This window comes from Cherax quadricarinatus, chromosome 44 (genome assembly GCF_038502225.1).
Source record: "Cherax quadricarinatus isolate ZL_2023a chromosome 44, ASM3850222v1, whole genome shotgun sequence".
Taxonomy (NCBI): Eukaryota; Metazoa; Arthropoda; class Malacostraca; order Decapoda; family Parastacidae; genus Cherax; species Cherax quadricarinatus.
In genome coordinates, this window is record NC_091335.1 from 1,844,111 (window position 1) to 1,867,786 (window position 23,676).

The window sequence follows — 23,676 nt, forward strand, 5'->3', positions numbered from 1 at the left end:
GGACTTGGTTTACTTGGTCCCACTTTGTTTTTGTTATTGAAGTTGAATTTGGTGAATGCTCCCTCGTGACTAATCTCATTATGTCGGTCTGGGGCTCCTCGCATACACGTCTGAACCTCAATTATGTTGTGATCTGAGTATATTGTTTTTGATATGGTGATATTTCTTATCAGATCATCATTGTTAGTGAAGATGAGGTCTAGTGTATTCTCCAGTCTAGTAGGCTCTATTATTTGCTGGTTTAAATTGAATTTTGTGCAGAGATTTAAAAGCTCGCGTGAGTGTGAGTTTTCATCAGAGCTGCCTCCTGGTGTTATTACTGCAACAATATTATTTGCTATATTCCTCCATTTTATAGAGAGAGAGATATAGAGAGATATAGATATATATATAGATAGATATATAGATAGATATATATATAGATAGATATATAGATAGATATATAGATAGATATATAGATAGATATATAGATAGATATAGATAGATAGATATAGATTAGATAGATATATATAGATATATAGATATAGATATATATATAGATAAGGGAGGTAAACCACTTTGACTTAGTTGTGTTATTCTGGTGGGTAAACTATACACATGCTGCTGTGTATGATCATGTTGTGTATGATCATGTTGTGTATGATCATGTTGTGTATGATCATGTTGTGTATGATCATGTTGTGTATGATCATGTTGTGTATGATCATGTTGTGTATGATCATGTTGTGTATGATCATGTTGTGTATGATCATGTTGTGTATGATCATGCTGTGTATGATCATGTTGTGTATGATCATGTTGTGTATGATCATGTTGTGTATGATCATGTTGTGTATGATCATGTTGTGTATGATCATGTTGTGTATGATCATGCTGTGTATGATCATGCTGTGTATGATCATGCTGTGTATGATCATGCTGTGTATGATCATGCTGTGTATGATCATGTTGTGTATGATCATGTTGTGTATGATCATGCTGTGTATGATCATGTTGTGTATGATCATGTTGTGTATGATCATGTTGTGTATGATCATGCTGTGTATGATCATGTTGTGTATGATCATGTTGTGTATGATCATGTTGTGTATGATCATGTTGTGTATGATCATGTTGTGTATGATCATGTTGTGTATGATCATGTTGTGTATGATCATGCTGTGTATGATCATGCTGTGTATGATCATGCTGTGTATGATCATGTTGTGTATGATCATGTTGTGTATGATCATGCTGTGTATGATCATGTTGTGTATGATCATGCTGTGTATGATCATGCTGTGTATGATCATGTTGTGTATGATCATGTTGTGTATGATCATGCTGTGTATGATCATGCTGTGTATGATCATGCTGTGTATGATCATGCTGTGTATGATCATGCTGTGTATGATCATGTTGTGTATGATCATGTTGTGTATGATCATGTTGTGTATGATCATGTTGTGTATGATCATGTTGTGTATGATCATGTTGTGTATGATCATGCTGTGTATGATCATGCTGTGTATGATCATGCTGTGTATGATCATGCTGTGTATGATCATGCTGTGTATGATCATGCTGTGTATGATCATGCTGTGTATGATCATGTTGTGTATGATCATGTTGTGTATGATCATGCTGTGTATGATCATGCTGTGTATGATCATGCTGTGTATGATCATGCTGTGTATGATCATGTTGTGTATGATCATGTTGTGTATGATCATGTTGTGTATGATCATGTTGTGTATGATCATGCTGTGTATGATCATGCTGTGTATGATCATGCTGTGTATGATCATGTTGTGTATGATCATGTTGTGTATGATCATGTTGTGTATGATCATGTTGTGTATGATCATGTTGTGTATGATCATGCTGTGTATGATCATGCTGTGTATGATCATGCTGTGTATGATCATGTTGTGTATGATCATGTTGTGTATGATCATGCTGTGTATGATCATGCTGTGTATGATCATGCTGTGTATGATCATGCTGTGTATGATCATGCTGTGTATGATCATGTTGTGTATGATCATGCTGTGTATGATCATGCTGTGTATGATCATGCTGTGTATGATCATGCTGTGTATGATCATGCTGTGTATGATCATGCTGTGTATGATCATGCTGTGTATGATGTGTATGATCATGTTGTGTATGATCATGTTGTGTATGATCATGTTGTGTATGATCATGTTGTGTATGATCATGCTGTGTATGATCATGCTGTGTATGATCATGCTGTGTATGATCATGCTGTGTATGATCATGTTGTGTATGATCATGTTGTGTATGATCATGCTGTGTATGATCATGCTGTGTATGATCATGCTGTGTATGATCATGCTGTGTATGATCATGCTGTGTATGATCATGCTGTGTATGATCATGCTGTGTATGATCATGCTGTGTATGATCATGCTGTGTATGATCATGTTGTGTATGATCATGCTGTGTATGATCATTTATGTAACTATTAATATGTTTGTGTACGTGAATAAGTTTAGTTAAACATTGTTCACCTGGCAGAGAGTGGCAGACTCCCACACTGCTCTCAATGATGATGAAGCAACCCCGTGTGGCAGTGCTGGTGACCACGAGGACCGTACCCACCTTGTTACTCAGGTAGTACCCACCTTGTTACTCAGTACCCACCTTGTTACTCAGGTAGTACCCACCTTGTTACTCAGTACCCACCTTGTTACTCAGGTAGTACCCACCTTGTTACTCAGTACCCACCTTGTTACTCAGGCAGTACCCACCTTGTTACTCAGGTAGTACCCACCTTGTTACTCAGTACCCACCTTGTTACTCAGGTAGTACCCACCTTGTTACTCAGTACCCACCTTGTTACTCAGGTAGTACCCACCTTGTTACTCAGTACCCACCTTGTTACTCAGGTAGTACCCACCTTGTTACTCAGTACCCACCTTGTTACTCAGGTAGTACCCACCTTGTTACTCAGTACCCACCTTGTTACTCAGGTAGTACCCACCTTGTTACTCAGTACCCACCTTGTTACTCAGGTAGTACCCACCTTGTTACTCAAGTAGTACCCACCTTGTTACTCAGTACCCACCTTGTTACTCAGGTAGTACCCACCTTGTTACTCAGGTAGTACCCACCTTGTTACTCAGTACCCACCTTGTTACTCAAGTAGTACCCACCTTGTTACTCAGGCAGTACCCACCTTGTTACTCAGGTAGTACCCACCTTGTTACTCAGTACCCACCTTGTTACTCAGGCAGTACCCACCTTGTTACTCAGGCAGTACTCACCTTGTTACTCAGGCAGTACCCACCTTGTTACTCAGGTAGTACCCACCTTGTTACTCAGTACCCACCTTGTTACTCAGGCAGTACCCACCTTGTTACTCAGGCAGTACCCACCTTGTTACTCAGTACCCACCTTGTTACTCAGGTAGTACCCACCTTGTTACTCAGGTAGTACCCACCTTGTTACTCAGTACCCACCTTGTTACTCAGGTAGTACCCACCTTGTTACTCAGTACCCACCTTGTTACTCAGGTAGTACCCACCTTGTTACTCAGTACCCACCTTGTTACTCAGGTAGTACCCACCTTGTTACTCAAGTAGTACCCACCTTGTTACTCAGTACCCACCTTGTTACTCAGGTAGTACCCACCTTGTTACTCAGGTAGTACCCACCTTGTTACTCAGTACCCACCTTGTTACTCAAGTAGTACCCACCTTGTTACTCAGGCAGTACCCACCTTGTTACTCAGGTAGTACCCACCTTGTTACTCAGGCAGTACCCACCTTGTTACTCAGGCAGTACTCACCTTGTTACTCAGGCAGTACCCACCTTGTTACTCGGGTAGTACCCACCTTGTTACTCAGTACACACCTTGTTACTCAGGTAGTACCCACCTTGTTACTCAGGTAGTACCCACCTTGTTACTCAGTACCCACCTTGTTACTCAGTACCCACCTTGTTACTCAGGCAGTACCCACCTTGTTACTCAGGCAGTACTCACCTTGTTACTCAGGCAGTACCCACCTTGTTACTCAGGTAGTACCCACCTTGTTACTCAGGTAGTACCCACCTTGGTATTCACGTTGTTCCCAAATTGTTACTCGGGTAGGAGGTATAGAGCCTGCACTCTGAAGGATGTTTGGGAGGTATAGAGCCTGCACTCTGAAGGATGTTTGGGAGGTATAGAGCCTGCACTCTGAAAGATATTTGGGAGGTATAGAGCCTGCACTCTGAAGGATATTTGGGAGGTATAGAGCCTGCACTCTGAAGGATGTTTGGGAGGTATAGAGCCTGCACTCTGAAAGATATTTGGGAGGTATAGAGCCTGCACTCTGAAGGATGTTTGGGAGGTATAGAGCCTGCACTCTGAAGGATGTTTGGGAGGTATAGAGCCTGCACTCTGAAGGATGTTTGGGAGGTATAGAGCCTGCACTCTGAAGGATGTTTGGGAGGTATAGTGCCTGCACTCTGAAGGATGTTTGGGAGGTATAGAGCCTGCACTCTGAAGGATGTTTGGGAGGTATAGAGCCTGCACTCTGAAGGATGTTTGGGAGGTATAGAGCCTGCACTCTGAAGGATGTTTGGGAGGTATAGTGCCTGCACTCTGAAGGATGTTTGGGAGGTATAGAGCCTGCACTCTAAAGGATGTTTGGGAGGTATAGAGCCTGCACTCTGAAGGATGTTTGGGAGGTATAGTGCCTGCACTCTGAAGGATGTTTGGGAGGTATAGTGCCTGCACTCTGAAGGATGTTTGGGAGGTATAGAGCCTGCACTCTGAAGGATGTTTGGGAGGTATAGAGCCTGCACTCTGAAGGATGTTTGGGAGGTATAGTGCCTGCACTCTGAAGGATGTTTGGGAGGTATAGAGCCTGCACTCTGAAGGATGTTTGGGAGGTATAGAGCCTGCACTCTGAAGGATGTTTGGGAGGTATAGAGCCTGCACTCTGAAGGATGTTTGGGAGGTATAGTGCCTGCACTCTGAAGGATGTTTGGGAGGTATAGAGCCTGCACTCTAAAGGATGTTTGGGAGGTATAGAGCCTGCACTCTGAAGGATGTTTGGGAGGTATAGTGCCTGCACTCTGAAGGATGTTTGGGAGGTATAGTGCCTGCACTCTGAAGGATGTTTGGGAGGTATAGAGCCTGCACTCTGAAGGATGTTTGGGAGGTATAGTGCCTGCACTCTGAAGGATGTTTGGGAGGTATAGAGCCTGCACTCTGAAGGATGTTTGGGAGGTATAGTGCCTGCACTCTGAAGGATGTTTGGGAGGTATAGAGCCTGCACTCTGAAGGATGTTTGGGAGGTATAGTGCCTGCACTCTGAAGGATGTTTGGGAGGTATAGAGCCTGCACTCTGAAGGATGTTTGGGAGGTATAGTGTCTGCACTCTGAAGGATGTTTGGGAGGTATAGTGTCTGCACTCTGAAGGATGTTTGGGAGGTATAGTGTCTGCACTCTGAAGGATGTTTGGGAGGTATAGTGTCTGCACTCTGAAGGATGTTTGGGAGGTATAGTGCCTGCACTCTGAAGGATGTTTGGGAGGTATAGTGTCTGCACTCTGAAGGATGTTTGGGAGGTATAGTGCCTGCACTCTGAAGGATGTTTGGGAGGTATAGTGCCTGCACTCTGAAGGATGTTTGGGAGGTATAGAGCCTGCACTCTAAAGGAGAGGTGGGAATGTTCCAATTCATAGGGTTATATCAATTGTGATTGTACTAACACAAGTGCTACTTCTACTATACTAATACTATACAAATACGACTACTACTAATATTTATGTAACAGTAATGGTGTGTTTATTGTGACAGGAGAGCCAGGAGGGTGTGTTGTCACTGTCAGAGGTCCACGAGCACCTCATCCGATCTCCACCACCCACTACACTGCCCAAGACACTAGCCAAGAACCTCTTCGTCTTCCCAGTAGCAGCTAAGAACCCCGAGGCTACACCCACGCAGGTGAGCTGCAATTACCAGTACTTGGGTGTGGATGCTTGCTCTTTTAGGTTTCAAGCTTGTCTACTACACGAGGGCCTCTTTAACGCTTCATATCGCCGGTACACTGCCAGTCAAGGATGTTTCAATCCCTGTAATGGGCAGTAAAGACGATTTTTAGTGTTTGTATGCTGAGCGCTTCTCACATCTCAGTGTATACATGCTGGACAATGCACACTTCAGTGTAAATATGCTGAGATACGCTCCTTGGTGTATATACTCTGAGAGATACATACCTCTCAGTGTATATACAGATACACACCTCTCAGTGTATATACAGATACACACCTCTCAGTGTATATACAGATACACACCTCTCAGTGTATATACAGATACACACCTCTCAGTGTATATACAGATACACACCTCTCAGTGTATATACAGATACACACCTCTCAGTGTATACAAATTTGTGTGTATAAACAAAGAACTCTGTTTAATTAAGCACAGGATAAACGTCTGAGTGTATATAGTGAGATATGTAGTATCTTTCGCTGTACAACTATATACACTATTAACACTCGTAGGTGTATATAATACACTTGACAGCTACAGATCTGTGGATGTATGTATATACACAGACACATATTTGTGACACATGGTAAAATTCACAGAAAAAGCCTAAGGACTAGTCACTTTGTGACGTTTTGGGGTGTTATCCTAGGTAATTTACACGTATGTTACTATGTACGATAATTGTACATAAATGCACTTGTCGCTAAATAAACTTAGTCAAGTTTCGACGCCATCAGGTAGCCTAGCCACTCAGGAAGCAGCTAGTGACTTGGTTGTCGTCAGTAACTACTGGTTCGGTGTGTTGTGAGTGGTGGTCCATGTTTTAACAGAGGGGAAGTCTTTAGTGTGTGTGTGTACTCACCTAATTGTGGTTGCAGGGGTCGAGACTCAACTCCTGGCCCCGCCTCTTCACTGAGTGCTACTAGGTCCCTTCCTTGCTCCATGAGCTTTATCATACCTCATCTTAAAGCTATAGTATATGGTTCCTGCCTCCACTACCTCACTTGCCAGACTATTCCACTTCCTGACAACTCTATGACTGAAGAAATACTTCATAACATCCCTTTGACTCATCTGAGTCTTCATCTTCCAATTGTGATCCCTTGTTTCTGTGTCCCATCTCTGGAACATCTTGTCTTTGTCCACCTCGGCTATTCCACGCAGTATTTTGTATGTCGTTATCAAGTCTCCCCTGGCCCTCCTGTCCTCCAGTGTCGTCAGGCCGATTTCCCTTAACCTTTCTTCATAGGACATTCCCCTTAGCTCTGGAACTAACTTTGTTGCAAACCTTTGCACTTTCTCTGATTTCTTGACGTGCTTGATCAAGTGTGGGTTCCGAACAGGTGTGTGTGTGTGTACTCACCTAGCTGAGGTTGCAGGGATCGAGTCCTAGCTCCTGGCCCCGCCTCTTCACTGGTCGCTACTAGATCACTCTCCCTGAACCGTGAGCTTTATCATACCTCTGCTTAAGGCTATGTATGGATCCTGCCTCCTCTACATCGCTTCCCAAACTATTCCACTTCCTGACTACTCTGTGGCTGAAGAAATACTTCCTAACATCCCTCTGATTCATCTGTGTCTTCAACTTCCAACTGTGTCCCTTTGTTGCTGTGTCCCATCTCTGGAACATCCTGTCTTTGTCCACCTTGTCAGTTCCTCTCAGTATTTTGTATGTCGTTATCTTGTCCCCCCCCCCATATCTCTCCTGTCCTCCAGTGTCGTCAGGTTGATTTCCCTTAACCTCTCCTCGTAGGACATACCTCTTAGTTCTGGGACTAGTCTTGTTGCAAACCTTTGCACTTTCTCTAGTTTCTTCACGTGCTTGGCTAGGTGTGGGTTCCAAACTGGTGCCGCATACTCCAATATGGGCCTAACGTACACGGTGTACAGAGTCCTGAACGATTCCTTATTAAGATGTCGGAATGCTGTTCTGAGGTTTGCTAGGCGCCCATATGCTGCAGCAGTTATTTGGTTGATGTGCGCTTCAGGAGATGTGCCTGGTGTTATACTCACCCCAAGATCTTTTTCCTTGAGTGATGTTTGTAGTCTCTGGCCCCCTAGACTGTACTCCGTCTGCGGTCTTCTTTGCCCTTCCCCAATCTTCATGACTTTGCACTTAGTGGGGTTGAACTCCAGGAGCCAATTGCTGGACCAGGTCTGCAGCCTGTCCAGATCCCTTTGTAGTTCTGCCTGGTCTTCGATCGAGTGAATTCTTCTCATCAAGTTCGTCATCTGTGTGTGTGTGTGTGTGTGTGTGTGTGTGTGTGTGTGTGTGTGTGTGTGTGTGTGTGTGTGTGTGTGTGTTGCTTGAAGGACAGGTGTGCGCGCCACACCTCCTCAAGTAAGGTTATTCAGATACACGTGTTGAAAATGGTATGAAATACCGACAAGTTGATGACTAAGACACATGTTTAAAACTCGCTTATCTTTATTATTGAAACGTTTCGCCTACACAGTAGGTTTCGTCAGTCAAATACAGAAGCAGCAGGTGTAGTAGTGAAATGAAAATGATGTAATCAGTCCATCAACCTTGGAAATATGACCTCCATGGGACCGAACTCTTCTACAGGCGGAGGGACTGACCACTTCATCTTCATTTCACTACTACACTTGCTGCCTCTGTATTTGACTGAAGAAACTTACTGTGTAAAGGAAATATTTCAACAATAAAAATACCCGACTTTGGCACATGTCTTGCTCATCAACAGGTTTGGCACATGTCTTGCTCATCAACAGGTTTGGCACATGTCTTGCTTATCAACAGGTTTGGCACATGTCTTGCTCATCCCTGGCAACACCCCCCCCCCCCACTCTTCAAAGATCTAAACTTACTCCCAGTTCAGTACATCCACACTTACTACTGTGCAATCTATATCTACAGAGCCTTAAACTCTAATATCAACCTTGACCTAAAACGCTTTCTTGATAGTTGTGACAGAACCCACAGGCATAACACCAGACACAAACATCTCTACGACATTCCCCGTGTCCGACTAAACCTTTACAAAAATTCAATGTATGTCAAAGGCCCTAAAATCTGGAATACCCTACCTGAGAACTCTAGAACTGCAGACACATTCATCACCTTCAAAACTACCATTAGAAAACATCTTATCTCCCTGATACACCCCATCAACTAACTACACGAATACCACCTGGTGGTTCACACTTACACTCGCTCACTCATTTGACCATAAACAGAAAAATTAATCTCAGTCTTAAAATAATGAATCCTGTGATACTCCAATACTGAAACTATGTACTGTGCCAAAACAAAAGCATTCACATTGCTAAACTCACAAACTACTATTTAGTCACTTAGCCATAATACCAACTTACCTCATAATTTGTAATATTTTACAATTAAGAATAAAACTAAGTATGCCCGAAATGCCTAGCCATGCTAAGCGTTCTAGTGGTACACTCTGTAATCACAATTTTACTACATGTAAACCAAACAATAACCAAATTTCTGTAAACTCAGCATTGTAATCCTTATAGAGAATAAACTTTGAATTGAATTGAATCAACAGGTTTGGCACATGTCTTGCTCATCAACAGGTTTGGCACATGTCTTGCTCATCAACAGGTGCACATAAATACGGCTACACAAATTATCATACATAATAATATGTGTAAATTACCCAACAGGATAACCCAAAAAAAGTCAGAGTGACTTATTTCCAGTGATGTCTCTCTCCTGTCCTGGAAGACTGGAAGCAAATATACAGTTTAAGGACAAGTTCGATTATCAACCCGGAGGGTTAGTAACCCGGTGAAGCCTTGTCATGACTGGCTACTCCACTGGGGTCCTCTACCCCAGATGTGACCCCACACCAGCCGGCTAACACCCAGGTACTCGTTTCCCTTCAGTTGAACGGGCAGCAGGTGTAAGTCAATATTATCAACGTTTCCACTTGTCCAGGGATTGAACCCTGGTCCTCAGGTGTGAGCTGAGGTCGCTACCAGTTGAGCAGCTGCCGATTTAACGTAAAATTACAAATACCTTCACTAGGTACTAGTAGACGACACCTCAAAGGAGGATTTCAGTCATTAATTATAATTCGAATTGTGCGATATTGAGTTTACCTGGAGAGAGTTCCTGGGGTCAACGCCCCCGCGGCCCGGTCTTTGGCCAGGCCTCATGGTGGATCAGGGCCAGATCAACCAGCCTGTTACTGCTGGCTGCACGCAATCCAACGTACGAGCCACAGCCCGGCTGGCCAGGTACTGACTTTAGATGCCTGTCCAGTGCCAGCTTGAGGACAGCCAGAGGTCTATTGGTAATCCCTCTTATGTATGTTGGGAGACAGTTGAACAGTCTTGGGCCCCTGACACTTATTGTGTTGTCTCTTAACGTGCTAGTGACACCCCTGCTTTTCATTGGGGAAATATTGCATCGTCTTCCGAGTCTTTTGTTTTTGTAGAGAGTAATTTTCGTGTGCAAGTTGGGTACTAGTCTCTGGTTTTACATTTGAGATATTATTTCATTACTCAAAAAAGTGTTAAAATGCGTAACCTAGAGAACACCACCTCAAATAACTTAACCTTACTCAGCCATCTATAGATATGCTTCTTGTTTACATTGTGTTGATTGACTCTCAGGTGCTGCACTACAAAAATAAATGTACTATTTTTGATAACATCTTCTATAAAAAGAGTTTGGCCAGGAAATATTCATTGTGTGGTGCACAAGAGGTTGTATATATTGTAAAGTGTGAAGCAGTTCCTAGGTTGTGCAGAGATATGGTTGTAAACTACAACTATAACTCTTATTGACAAGTGCTGAGTGAACTCTGATCAATATTATAATTTTCCTCACTGAAGGTAAATGACTTGCAGTGTTGTATTGGTAAACCCTTCAGGACGGTTGTAATGTATTAGCCCTTCAGGACGGTTGTAATGTTGTATTAGCCCTTCAGGACGGTTGTAATGTTGTATTAGCCCTTCAGGACGGTTGTAATGTTGTATTAGCCCTTCAGGACGGTTGTAATGTTGTATTAGCCCTTCAAGACGGTTGTAATGTTGTATTAGCCCTTCAAGACGGTTGTAATGTTGTATTAACCCTTCAAGACGGTTGTAATGTTGTATTAGTTACCCTTCCAGACACTTTAATACCGGCGACATATGCTTGATATGAAGAATAGTAGAAATCCTCCTGTACCTCAGATCAATCAGTAATACCCTTCCATTCTCCAGGTTCTGTGTAACCCTTATGGGTTTAGTACTTACCCATGAATGCTTAATTAAATGAATGTAGTACAGAGGATGGGGAAGGTCTCATATAACATGATGGGTGATGGGGGGGTATTGTGGAATAGTGGGTGGGGATGGTGTATTGTGGAATAGTGGGTGGGGATGGGGTATTGTGGAATAGTGGGTGGGGATGGTGTATTGTGGAATAGTGGGTGGGGATGGTGTATTGTGGAATAGTGGGTGGGGATGGTGTTTTGTGGAATAGTGGGTGGGGATGGTGTCTTGTGGAATAGTGGGTGGGGATGGTGTCTTGTGGAATAGTGGGTGGGGATGGTGTCTTGTGGAATAGTAGGTGGGGAGGGTCTCAAATATAACAGACTGGGGGGGGAGGGTATTGTGGAATAGTAGAAGGTGGGGAGGGTCTCAAATATAACAGACTGGGGGAGAGGGTATTGTGGAATAGTAGAAGGTGGGGAGGGTCTCAAATATAACAGACTGGGGGGGGAGGGTATTGTGGAATAGTAGAAGGTGGGGAGGGTCTCAAATATAAGACTGGGTGGGAGGGTATTGTGGAATAGTAGAAGGTGGGGAGGGTCTCAAATATAACAGACTGGGGGAGGGTATTGTGGAATAGTAGAAGGTGGGGAGGGTCTCAAATATAACAGACTGGGGGTGAGGGTATTGTGGAATAGTAGAAGGTGGGGAGGGTCTCAAATATAAGACTGGGGGGGAGGGTATTGTGGAATAGTAGAAGGTGGGGAGGGTCTCATATATAACAGACTGGGGGAGGGTATTGTGGAATAGTAGAAGGTGGGGAGGGTCTCATATATAACAGACTGGGGGGGGAGGGTATTGTGGAATAGTAGAAGGTGGGGAGGGTCTCAAATATAACAGACTGGGGGAGGGTATTGTGGAATAGTAGAAGGTGGGGAGGGTCTCATATATAACAGACTGGGGGGGAGGGTATTGTGGAATAGAAGGTGGGGAGGGTCTCAAATATAACAGACTGGGGGAGGGTATTGTGGAATAGTAGAAGGTGGGGAGGGTCTCAAATATAACAGACTGGGGGAGGAGGGTATTGTGGAATAGTAGGTGGGGAGGGTCTCAAATATAACAGACTGGGGGAGGAGGGTATTGTGGAATAGTAGGTGGGGAGGGTCTCAAATATAAGAGATGGGGGGGGTATTGTGGAATAGTAGAAGTTGGGGAGGGTCTCAAATATAACAGACTGGGGGAGGGTATTGTGGAATAGTAGAAGGTGGGGAGGGTCTCAAATATAACAGACTGGGGGGGAGGGTATTGTGGAATAGTAGAAGGTGGGGAGGGTCTCAAATATAACAGACTGGGGGGGAGGGTATTGTGGAATAGTAGAAGGTGGGGAGGGTCTCAAATATAACAGACTGGGGGAGGGTATTGTGGAATAGTAGAAGGTGGGGAGGGTCTCATATATAACAGACTGGGGGGGAGTTTATTGTGGAATAGTAGAAGGTGGGGAGGGTCTCAAATATAACAGACTGGGGGAGGAGGGTATTGTGGAATAGTAGGTGGGGAGGGTCTCAAATATAAGAGATGGGGGGGGGGTATTGTGGAATAGTAGAAGTTGGGGAGGGTCTCAAATATAACAGACTGGGGGAGGGTATTGTGGAATAGTAGAAGGTGGGGAGGGTCTCAAATATAACAGACTGGGGGGGAGGGTATTGTGGAATAGTAGAAGGTGGGGAGGGTCTCAAATATAACAGACTGGGGGGGAGGGTATTGTGGAATAGTAGAAGGTGGGGAGGGTCTCAAATATAAGACTGGGGGGGAGGGTATTGTGGAATAGTAGAAGGTGGGGAGGGTCTCATATATAACAAACTGGGGGAGGGTATTGTGGAATAGTAGAAGGTGGGGAGGGTATCATATATAACAGACTGGGGGGGAGGGTATTGTGGAATAGTAGAAGGTGGGGAGGGTCTCAAATATAACAGACTGGGGGAGGGTATTGTGGAATAGTAGAAGGTGGGGAGGGTCTCATATATAAGAGATGGGGGGGGTATTGTGGAATAGTAGAAGTTGGGGAGGGTCTCAAATATAACAGACTGGGGGAGGGTATTGTGGAATAGTAGAAGGTGGGGAGGGTCTCAAATATAACAGACTGGGGGGGCGGGTATTGTGGAATAGTAGAAGGTGGGGAGGGTCTCAAATATAACAGACTGGGGGGGAGGGTATTGTGGAATAGTAGAAGGTGGGGAGGGTCTCAAATATAACAGACTGGGGGAGGGTATTGTGGAATAGTAGAAGGTGGGGAGGGTCTCATATATAACAGACTGGGGGGGAGGGTATTGTGGAATAGTAGAAGGTGGGGAGGGTCTCAAATATAAGACTGGGGGAGGAGGGTATTGTGGAATAGTATGTGGGGAGGGTCTCAAATATAAGAGATGGGGGGGGTATTGTGGAATAGTAGAAGTTGGGGAGGGTCTCAAATATAACAGACTGGGGGAGGGTATTGTGGAATAGTAGAAGGTGGGGAGGGTCTCAAATATAACAGACGGGGGGAGGGTATTGTGGAATAGTAGAAGGTGGGGAGGGTCTCATATATAACAGACTGGGGGGGAGGGTATTGTGGAATAGTAGAAGGTGGGGAGGGTCTCAAATATAACAGACTGGGGGAGGAGGGTATTGTGGAATAGTAGGTGGGGAGGGTCTCAAATATAAGAGATGGGGGGGGTATTGTGGAATAGTAGAAGTTGGGGAGGGTCTCAAATATAACAGACTGGGGGAGGGTATTGTGGAATAGTAGAAGGTGGGGAGGGTCTCAAATATAACAGACTGGGGGGGAGGGTATTGTGGACTAGTAGAAGGTGGGGAGGGTCTCAAATATAACAGACTGGGGGGGAGGGTATTGTGGAATAGTAGAAGGTGGGGAGGGTCTCAAATATAACAGACTGGGAGGAAGGGTATTGTGGAATAGTAGAAGGTGGGGAGGGTCTCAAATATAACAGACTGGGAGGGAGGGTATTGTGGAATAGTAGAAGGTGGGGAAGGTCTCAAATATAACAGACTGGGGGAGGAGGGTATTGTGGAATAGTAGAAGGTGGGGAGGGTCTCAAATATAACAGACTGGGGGGGAGGGTATTGTGGAATAGTAGAAGGTGGGGAGGGTCTCAAATATAACAGACTGGGGGAGGGTATTGTGGAATAGTAGAAGGTGGGGAGGGTCTCATATATAACAGACTGGGGGGGAGGGTATTGTGGAATAGTAGAAGGTGGGGAGGGTCTCAAATATAACAGACTGGGGGAGGAGGGTATTGTGGAATAGTAGGTGGGGAGGGTCTCAAATATAAGAGATGGGGGGGTATTGTGGAATAGTAGAAGTTGGGGAGGGTCTCAAATATAACAGACTGGGGGAGGGTATTGTGGAATAGTAGAAGGTGGGGAGGGTCTCAAATATAACAGACTGGGGGGGAGGGTATTGTGGAATAGTAGAAGGTGGGGAGGGTCTCAAATATAACAGACTGGGGGGGAGGGTATTGTGGAATAGTAGAAGGTGGGGAGGGTCTCAAATATAACAGACTGGGAGGAAGGGTATTGTGGAATAGTAGAAGGTGGGGAGGGTCTCAAATATAACAGACTGGGAGGGAGGGTATTGTGGAATAGTAGAAGGTGGGGAAGGTCTCAAATATAACAGACTGGGGGAGGAGGGTATTGTGGAATAGTAGAAGGTGGGGAGGGTCTCAAATATAACAGACTGGGGGAGGAGGGTATTGTGGAATAGTAGGTGGGGAGGGTCTCAAATATAAGAGATGGGGGGGGGGTATTGTGGAATAGTAGAAGTTGTGGAGGGTCTCAAATATAACAGACTGGGGGGGAGGGTATTGTGGAATAGTAGGTGGGGAGGGTCTCAAATATAACAGACTGGGGGGGGAGGGTATTGTGGAATAGTAGAAGTTGGGGAGGGTCTCAAATATAACAGACTGGGGTGGAGGGTCTCAAATATAACAGACTGGGGGGGAGGGTATTGTGGAATAGTAGAAGGTGGGGAGGGTCTCAAATATAACAGACTGGGGGGGGAGGGTATTGTGGAATAGCAGAAGTTGGGGAGGGTCTCAAATATAACAGACTGGGGGGGAGGGTATTGTGGAATAGTAGAAGGTGGGGAGGGTCTCAAATATAACAGACTGGGGGGGGAGGGTATTGTGGAATAGTAGGTGGGGAGGGTCTCAAATATAACAGACGGGGGGGAGGGGATTGTGGACTAGGAGAAGGTGGGGAGGGTCTCAAATATAACAGACTGGGGGGGGGAGGGTATTGTGGAATAGCAGAAGTTGGGGAGGGTCTCAAATATAACAGACTGGGGGGGAGGGTATTGTGGAATAGTAGAAGGTGGGGAGGGTCTCAGATATAACAGACTGGGGGGGGAGGGTATTGTGGAATAGTAGAAGTTGGGGAGGGTCTCATATATAACAGACTGGGGGGGAGGGTCTCAAATATAACAGACTGGGGGGGAGGGTATTGTGGAATAGTAGGTGGGGAGGGTCTCAAATATAACAGACGGGGGGGAGGGTATTGTGGCATAGTAGAAGGTGGGGAGGGTCTCAAATATAACAGACTGGGGGGGAGGGTATTGTGGCATAGTAGAAGGTGGGGAGGGTCTCAAATATAACAGACTGGGGGGGGAGGTATTGTGGAATAGAAGGTGGGGAGGGTCTCAAATATAACAGACTGGGGGGGAAGGTATTGTGGAATAGTAGAAGGTGGGGAGGGTCTCAAATATAACAGACTGGGGGGGAAGGTATTGTGGAATAGTAGAAGGTGGGGAGGGTCTCAAATATAACGGACTGGGGGGGAGGGTATTGTGGAATAGTAGAAGGTGGGGAGGGTCTCAAATATAACAGGGAAGTATTGGTGCTCACATGTACTGCTGCTGTTAATGCACTATAAATGTCCTGTATTGATTTCCCCTGCCCTAGTTCTCACCTGGAGCTGCGTGGCACACGTGGACCACAGTGTTCCTGTGTATGTCACTTGATTGTATCAACAGGGGTTGAGGACGAACTTATGACCCACCTCTTATCTACTACTGACTGATTATACCAATGCCGTAACCCAAGACCCCGATCATATCTACTCTGGAAACTGTATAGTATTTGTTTCCACCTTGTCTAATAGTATATTCCACTCATCACCCTGAAAGTACTTTACAATGCCTTTATGGCTTATCTGCTTGTTAGACGTCAGAATTTGCTGATCAGATGCAGGCTTCATCCTGGCATTATGTGCACTAAGATGGACCTCATGTACATTGTGTATGATATTCAAGTTCCTAAAAACATGTCTTTTGAGAGCTAGTTTTGCATATACAGCTGCATCTGATGCTTCCTACACAGCTGCTACTGCTGGTAATAATAATAATAATTTTTCCAAGGTACAGTACCATGACATACTTTAGAGAGCGCCCCTGGTTATGCAAAGCATTTCGGACAGTCTTAAAATTAACTTATAACTACTTCTTTCTTCTTTCAACAAACCGGCCGTATCCCACCAAGGCAGGGTGGCCCAAAAAGAAACACGAAAGTATCTCTTTAAATTTAGTAATTTATACAGGAGAAGGGGTTACTAGCCCCTTGCTCCCAGCATTTTAGTCGCCTCTTACAACACGCATGGCTTACGGAGGAAGAATTCTGTTCCACTTCCCAATGGAGATAGGAAATAAACAAGAACAAGAACAAGAACTAATAAGAAAATAGAAGAAAACCCAGAGGGGTGTGTATATATATATATGCTTGTACATGTATGTGTAGTGTGACCTAAGTGTAAGTAGAAGTAGCAAGACGTACTTGAATTCAACCTTGCATGTTTATGAGACAGAAAAATGGACACCAACAATCCTACCATCATGTAAAACAATTACAGGCTTTCGTTTTACACTCAGCAGAACGGTAGTACCTCCCTGGGCGGTTGCTGTCTACCAACCTACTACCACAGGACGGTAGTACCTCCCTGGGAGGTTGCTGTCTACCAACCTTCTGCCTAGTGTATAACTACTATGTGATTAAATAATTTGATTTAGATAAGAATGCTAAAGTTTATTGTAACATTATTGCAAATACTTATCTATTTTACAATAGTATTATTGTATAGAACATACAATAATCCGAAGGCCTGTATAATGTATAATATCTTGCACAAAACTTAACTATAGTGTACTGACTATACTGACTTTTATTTTTTCAGTTTTTCTCAGAGGGTCTAATACACAGCACTTGCTCAGCTATCAAAACTTTGAGGCCCAGTCCCTGGACCCATTATGTACCTCTGTAATCTTTTGACTACCGCCCACAGGATGGGTATGGGGTGCATAATAAACATATTAAACTAACTAACTAATACAAACTTTGATACTGATACAAGTTAGAAGTTAATTCATTGAAAAAATCATAAAAAATATAAGTGTAGTTTAGCAGGGTGAGTGGTAATAGTTACAATACAGAATATGATGATATAATAGTATAATTCTTATCTTACAATATATGGGAGTTGAAAGAAAACACTGAGAGGAGGAGACCAGGGATGGGATTGGATAAAAATACCAGGCTTCAGGATTAGTTTTATCATTGCTGTTAAGATCACATTAAGGTAAGGAGGTGCTTTCTAGCAGTACCTTTGAAGTGGTTGGAAGATAGAGAACCTTTGGGGGATCACACAGTGCTGCTCCTTTATACACATGATATCTGTCTGCTCCACTTCCTTAGGTTTTATCTAATTGTTTTAAAAACTGGTTAATTTTTCCCTTTGTTTAAGTTCTTTCATTTTTATAATATGAGGAAGTGATAATAAACCCACAAATGTTGTATAGCACTTGGAAAATGGGTGGTAATCAAATTTAGCCCGAGAAAAGGGAGGATATTTACAATTATACTGGAATCAAGCCAATCCACCTCTATCCCTTCCTTTATTGTCTTATTATTGTTATCCTTTATCTTATGTGACTGTTCATCATCTTTGGTTTTGTTTTAGCATTTGATGCTGTTTGAATTTTGAGTGGTCATTCTTTATATTATTACATAGTCATTCCTAGTTCTTAGTTACCTGTTTTCTTCCTTTTTATGTTTCCTTAACATATTCTGCTGTATAGCCCTTGTGGCTTAGCGCTTCTTTTGATTATAATAATAATTAACATACGTATTATGATAGAACCTCTTATGCCCAAACTGTAATCAGTATATGTTTTTCAGATGCGTGCGTGCGCACACAGACAGACAGACAGACAGACAGACAGACAGACAGACAGACAGACAGACAGACACAGACAGACAGACAGACAGACAGACAGACAGACAGACACACACACACACACACACACACACACACACACACACACACACACACACACACACACACACACACACACACACACACACACACACACACACACACACACACACACACACAGTCTAGGGGGTCAGAGACTACAAACCTCACTCAAGGAAAAAGATCTTGGGGTGAGTATAACACCAGGCACATCTCCTAAAGCGCACATCAACCAAATAACTGCTGCAGCATATGGGCGCCTAGCAAACCTCAGAACAGCATTCCGACATCTTAATAAGGAATCATTCAGGACCCTGTACACCGTGTATGTTAGGCCCATATTGGAGTATGCGGCACCAGTTTGGAACCCACACCTAGCCAAGCACGTGAAGAAACTAGAGAAAGTGCAAAGGTTTGCAACAAGACTAGTCCCACCAGAGCTAAGAGGTATGTCCTACGAGGAGAGGTTAAGGGAAATCAACCTGACGACACTGGAGGACAGGAGAGATAGGGGAGACATGATAACGACTTACAAAATACTGAGAGGAATTGACAAGGTGGACAAAGACAGGATGTTCCAGAGATTGGACACAGTAACAAGGGGACACAGTTGGAAGTTGAAGACACAGATGAATCAAAGGGATGTTAGGAAGTATTTCTTCAGCCACAGAGTAGTCAGTAAGTGGAATTGTTTGGGAAGCAATGTAGTGGAGGCAGGATCCATACATAGCTTTAAGCAGAGGTACGATAAAGCTCATGGTTCAGGGAGAGTGACCTAGTAGCGATTAGTGAAGAGGCGGGGCCAGGAGCTCGGACTCGACCCCTGCAACCTCAACTAGGTGAGTACACACACACACACACACAGAGGAAGGGCACTGCAGTGGATCAGAGAATACCTGACAGGGAGGCAACAACGAGTCATGGTATGTGATGAGGTATCACGGTGGGCACCTGTGACGAGCGGGGTCTCACAGGGGTCGGTCCTTGGACCAGTGCTATTTTTGGTATATGTGAATGACATGATGGAAGGGATAGACTCAGAGGTGTCCCTGTTGGCAGATGATGTGAAGCTAATGAGGAGAATTAAATCAGATGAGGATCAGGCAGGACTTCAAAGAGACCTTGACAGGTGGTCCAGTAACTGGCTTCTTGAATTCAACCCTGCCAAATGCAAAGTCATGAAGATCGGAGAAGGGCAAAGAAGACTGCAGACAGAGTATAGACTAGGTGGCCAAAGACTGCAAACCTCGCTCAAGGAGTAAGATCTTGGGGTGAGTATAACACACATCAACCAGATAACTGCTGCAGCATATGGGTGCCTGGCAAACCTGAGAATTGCGTTCCGATACCTTAGTAAGGAATTGTTCAAGACACTGTACACTGTGTACGTCAGGCCCATACTGGAGTATGCAGCACCTGTTTGGAACCCACACCTGGTCAAGCACGTCAAGAAATTAGAGAAAGTGCAAAGGTTTGCAACAAGGCTAGTCCCAGAGCTAAGGGAAATGTTCTATGAAGAAAGGTTGAGGGAAATCAGACTGACGACACTGGAGGACAGGAGGGTCAGGGAAGACATGATAATGACATACAAAATACTGCGCAGAATAGATAAGGTGGACAGACAGAGGTTGTTCCAGAGATGGGACACGGAAACAAGGGGCCACAATTGGAAGCTGAAGACTCAGGCGAGTCAGAGGGATGTTAGGAAGTATTTCTTCAGTCATAGAGTCATCAGGAAGTGGAATAGCCTAGCAAGTGATGTAGTGGAGGCAGGAACCATACATAGCTTTAAGACGAGGTATGACAAAGCTCAGGAAGCAGAGAGAGAGAGGACCTAGTAGTGATCAGTGAAGAGGCGGGACCAGGAGCTGAGTCACGACCCCTGCAACCACAATTAGGTGAGTACAATTAGGTGAGTACAATTAGGTGAGTACACTTAGGTGAGTACACACACACACACACACACAGATCATTTACAATAATGTTGGGGTGTAAGGTGTAATCTTCACCTGTGTACTGTGTTTGCAGGGGGAGACTGCAACACCAGCAAGGAGTGGGTCACTGAAGCCACTGGTGAGCAGACAGCACGAGGATGTCCTGGATCATCACCTGCGACAAATATTACACACACAGCGCCAACTGGTGGTCTGCAGACCACGGCCAAGTTAGTTTCCATCATTCCTACACTAAGATGGGTCATGTACATACACAGGTGGCCTATGGCTCAGTGGTTAATTAAAGTATTCAGCTTGTAACAGAAAGGGAATTTTTTAAATTCCAAAGTATGGTAGGATGAGGTGTATGGGCAAGTATCTTTGTACCTGCTGCCCCTGTTCATCTGGTAGTTAGGTACTCTACCATACTTGGATGTTAGTCATATGTTGTGGGTTGCCTAGAAAGTATGTAGTAGTATGCCTTAGATAAGGCTAGGCTTCCAAGTCAATTGAAGTAGGATGACAGCTTCTAGCTTGTAAATTTAACTGAAAAAAATATATACAGTACATGGTATATACTGTGAGCTACACATACTTACACATGACCTAAGTTATGATATATACCTCATAAATTACATAAACATTATTTTGTGCAATTATGCACAAATTTCAATACGAAAATGCTGTTTAGGAAGCATGTTCCATCTATTTTTATATGTAATGTACATATATTTTCTTCAGTAAGTCATGCTCAAGATTTGGGCCAAAGGTTAGCAAACAGGTTGGAGAAGGTATCCTCTACTCAGTTTGCATGGTGTTGCAGTGTCACAGGTATGGTAGTAGTAAGGGCTTACAATACTGACAAGATGATAAATAAGACATGTGCAACACCTGGGTATCTTTTATTAATGAAATGTTTCATCAGCCAGTGGCTTAATCAATTCAGTACAAAGGTTTACGTATTTTGAAGGTGTTGTAACCAGACACAGTAGAAGATGAGGTAATCAATCTCTTAGTCTAGATTATCTTATTGGTGTTGTATACCATACCATCACTGCTACTGTACAGTATTCCAACAATAAAAATCAAAGCCTCTATAACAAACAGTTTTTGAAAAACAAAATATGTCCCAACAAAGATACTAAACTGCCCATGGATAACCCGCAGCATCCCTAGATAGTTGACAAAAAAACCAAACTATGAACAACAACACAGATTAGGCTTAATGCCCAAAACCTCAAAAAAATACAGTCTACTGTACATCAGGTGCTTTCTATTATGTATTAAATATGTCACCTAATTTTGTAACAGCTGAGTACTATTTATGAATATAATTTGTTTGGATTTTTAAGACATGTCCCTAGGGTTATGTTAAGCTCAAGGCACCCTGGTTCTGTTTAACAGTGTCTGTCATGTTAATGATTACTGATTCCAGGTACTGTTGTTGAGATCTGTCCCTTTCTGTAATCATAAGGTTGATGTCTACTGGTGATTAGTGGTGCATTATGTGAGGTAAGTTTTGTGTTATAGGTGAGGGAGCAGCTGCAGGCACTACCAGTACTAGCATGCCAGGCTCCCCAGCTCATGCCCGCACCCTGGCCAGGCGCTCGCCCCATGCCCGCACCTTGTCTGAGGAGGCCACCGTGGTACAGTCGGTAGGCAGCGTGGGTGGTGGGTCAGGCAGCCTGGCACCCGTCTTTCCCCCTGGACGCAGACAACACACTTCCTCCAGCGACCTGTTGAACCCCACCCACCCACCCACAGTCACCACCCCCACTCCACCCATCCTCAAACCAATATCATCGAAAAGTAAAAGAAGTAAGATGAGCATGACACTTCACCATTTTATTTAAATGTTAAATATTTTAAATGAAGTACAGTACAGTACTGTATTGTATTGCCATTTTTTTAAAGTTAAGGTTTAGCAACTGCACTTACTTTAAGTGAATTTTAGTAGTCACTTTCCTAGTGTTTGCAACCTGATAGCCATATTCTAGCCCCTCTAATCTTCCTGGTTATCATTAATGTTCCATTAGATACACAGTGATACAGTCAGCCTTTATAAAGTACAGGCTCTTATAATACAATTATATTTTTGTAAATAATATTGAAAAAGTGCATCCAACATTGAATAGCAGGTGTAAAGTAAGTGTTGTTCAGTTTTTGATGCATATTTTCAATTGCACTTTCCACAAAAAGTGAACTTCATGAAAGTTTTATAAGAGATGACTGTACACATATTAAAATAACTAGACCCAGTGGGTATCTCTAATATTTTGGCTACTGCCCATAAGATGGGTATTGGGGTGCATAATTAAACACTTACAGCAAGGTTATATTTTCAAATTAAAGCTAGAAAAAATAGGATAGCTTAGTAGTTTATCAGAGGTATTTCTTACTGATCTAAGACTGGTCTCAGTACTACATACAGTGCTTGTATTTTAGTAGTACGTATACAGTTTGCATTTGGATAATAAAGTTAGCACATCTAAAAAAAATTCTTATGATTTATACAAGATATTGACCATATCAGAGAACAAAAGTGGAAAGAACTTCTGAATTTTACTACAAATAAAAGTGGCAATAGGAATTTACTTCATTTCCCCACTGAAAATGGGATTGGAACCTATTTGACTCATGAAATCTTAATGACACGATTGCAAATAAACCATACCACGGGCGGGATTGAACCCGTGGTCAGAGAGTCTCAAAACTCTCAAAACAGGAGTTTTGAGACTCTCTGACCGCGGATTCAATCCCGCCCTTGGTATGGTTTGGAGCCTATTGTTTTGTTGGGGTAAGAGGTTTGGAAGTCCAGTCATGAAACAAAATTAAAATAGGCTAGTAATTCATGGAACAGACAGGTTCCATAAGTTATTTATGGTTTTGTTTTTATAGTCATGATAGCCATTGATCTAGAGAGTAGTTTTTTGCCTAATTTTTTCCACCTGATAAAGGCAAGAAAATCTTACCTTTGATGAGTTTCGAGAGTTTTTCTGCTGGAGGCTAGCCTGGCTATCTGACATCTAGGCACATCTTAGCACATAGTACTGTTAGTTAGGTACATGTATAGCTGGTAATTAGCCTTAGTACTGTCAGTGCAATATATGTATAAATTACAAAAACAAAGAAAAACAAAATATAAAAAGTTTTTCTTCGTGCAGTATAAAAATGTTGTTTACATATAATAAAATATTGTTTAGTATACCCGAAATGCATGTGCATTTCAGGCAGATTAAACTTAATACTTAAGACTATATATAGG

The 23,676-nt window shown here is 43.4% G+C and overlaps 1 protein-coding gene across 4 annotated transcripts in view; it reads left to right on the forward strand.

The window, feature by feature from the left end:
- The window catches only part of LOC138853953 (uncharacterized), an 87,655-nt gene that overhangs the window by 59,228 nt on the left and 4,751 nt on the right, over positions 1–23,676 (forward strand). For all 4 annotated transcript variants that reach the window (XR_011393136.1, XM_070093950.1, XM_070093952.1 and 1 more), the window contains exons 5-8: positions 2,521–2,616; positions 5,794–5,940; positions 20,506–20,641; positions 21,942–22,229. Coding sequence is in view for 3 of the 4 variants with exons in the window: in XM_070093950.1 (XP_069950051.1) it covers positions 2,521–2,616; positions 5,794–5,940; positions 20,506–20,641; positions 21,942–22,229 (667 nt within the window). In the remaining variant the exon portion in view is untranslated. The remainder of the gene's footprint in view (positions 1–2,520; positions 2,617–5,793; positions 5,941–20,505; positions 20,642–21,941; positions 22,230–23,676) is intronic.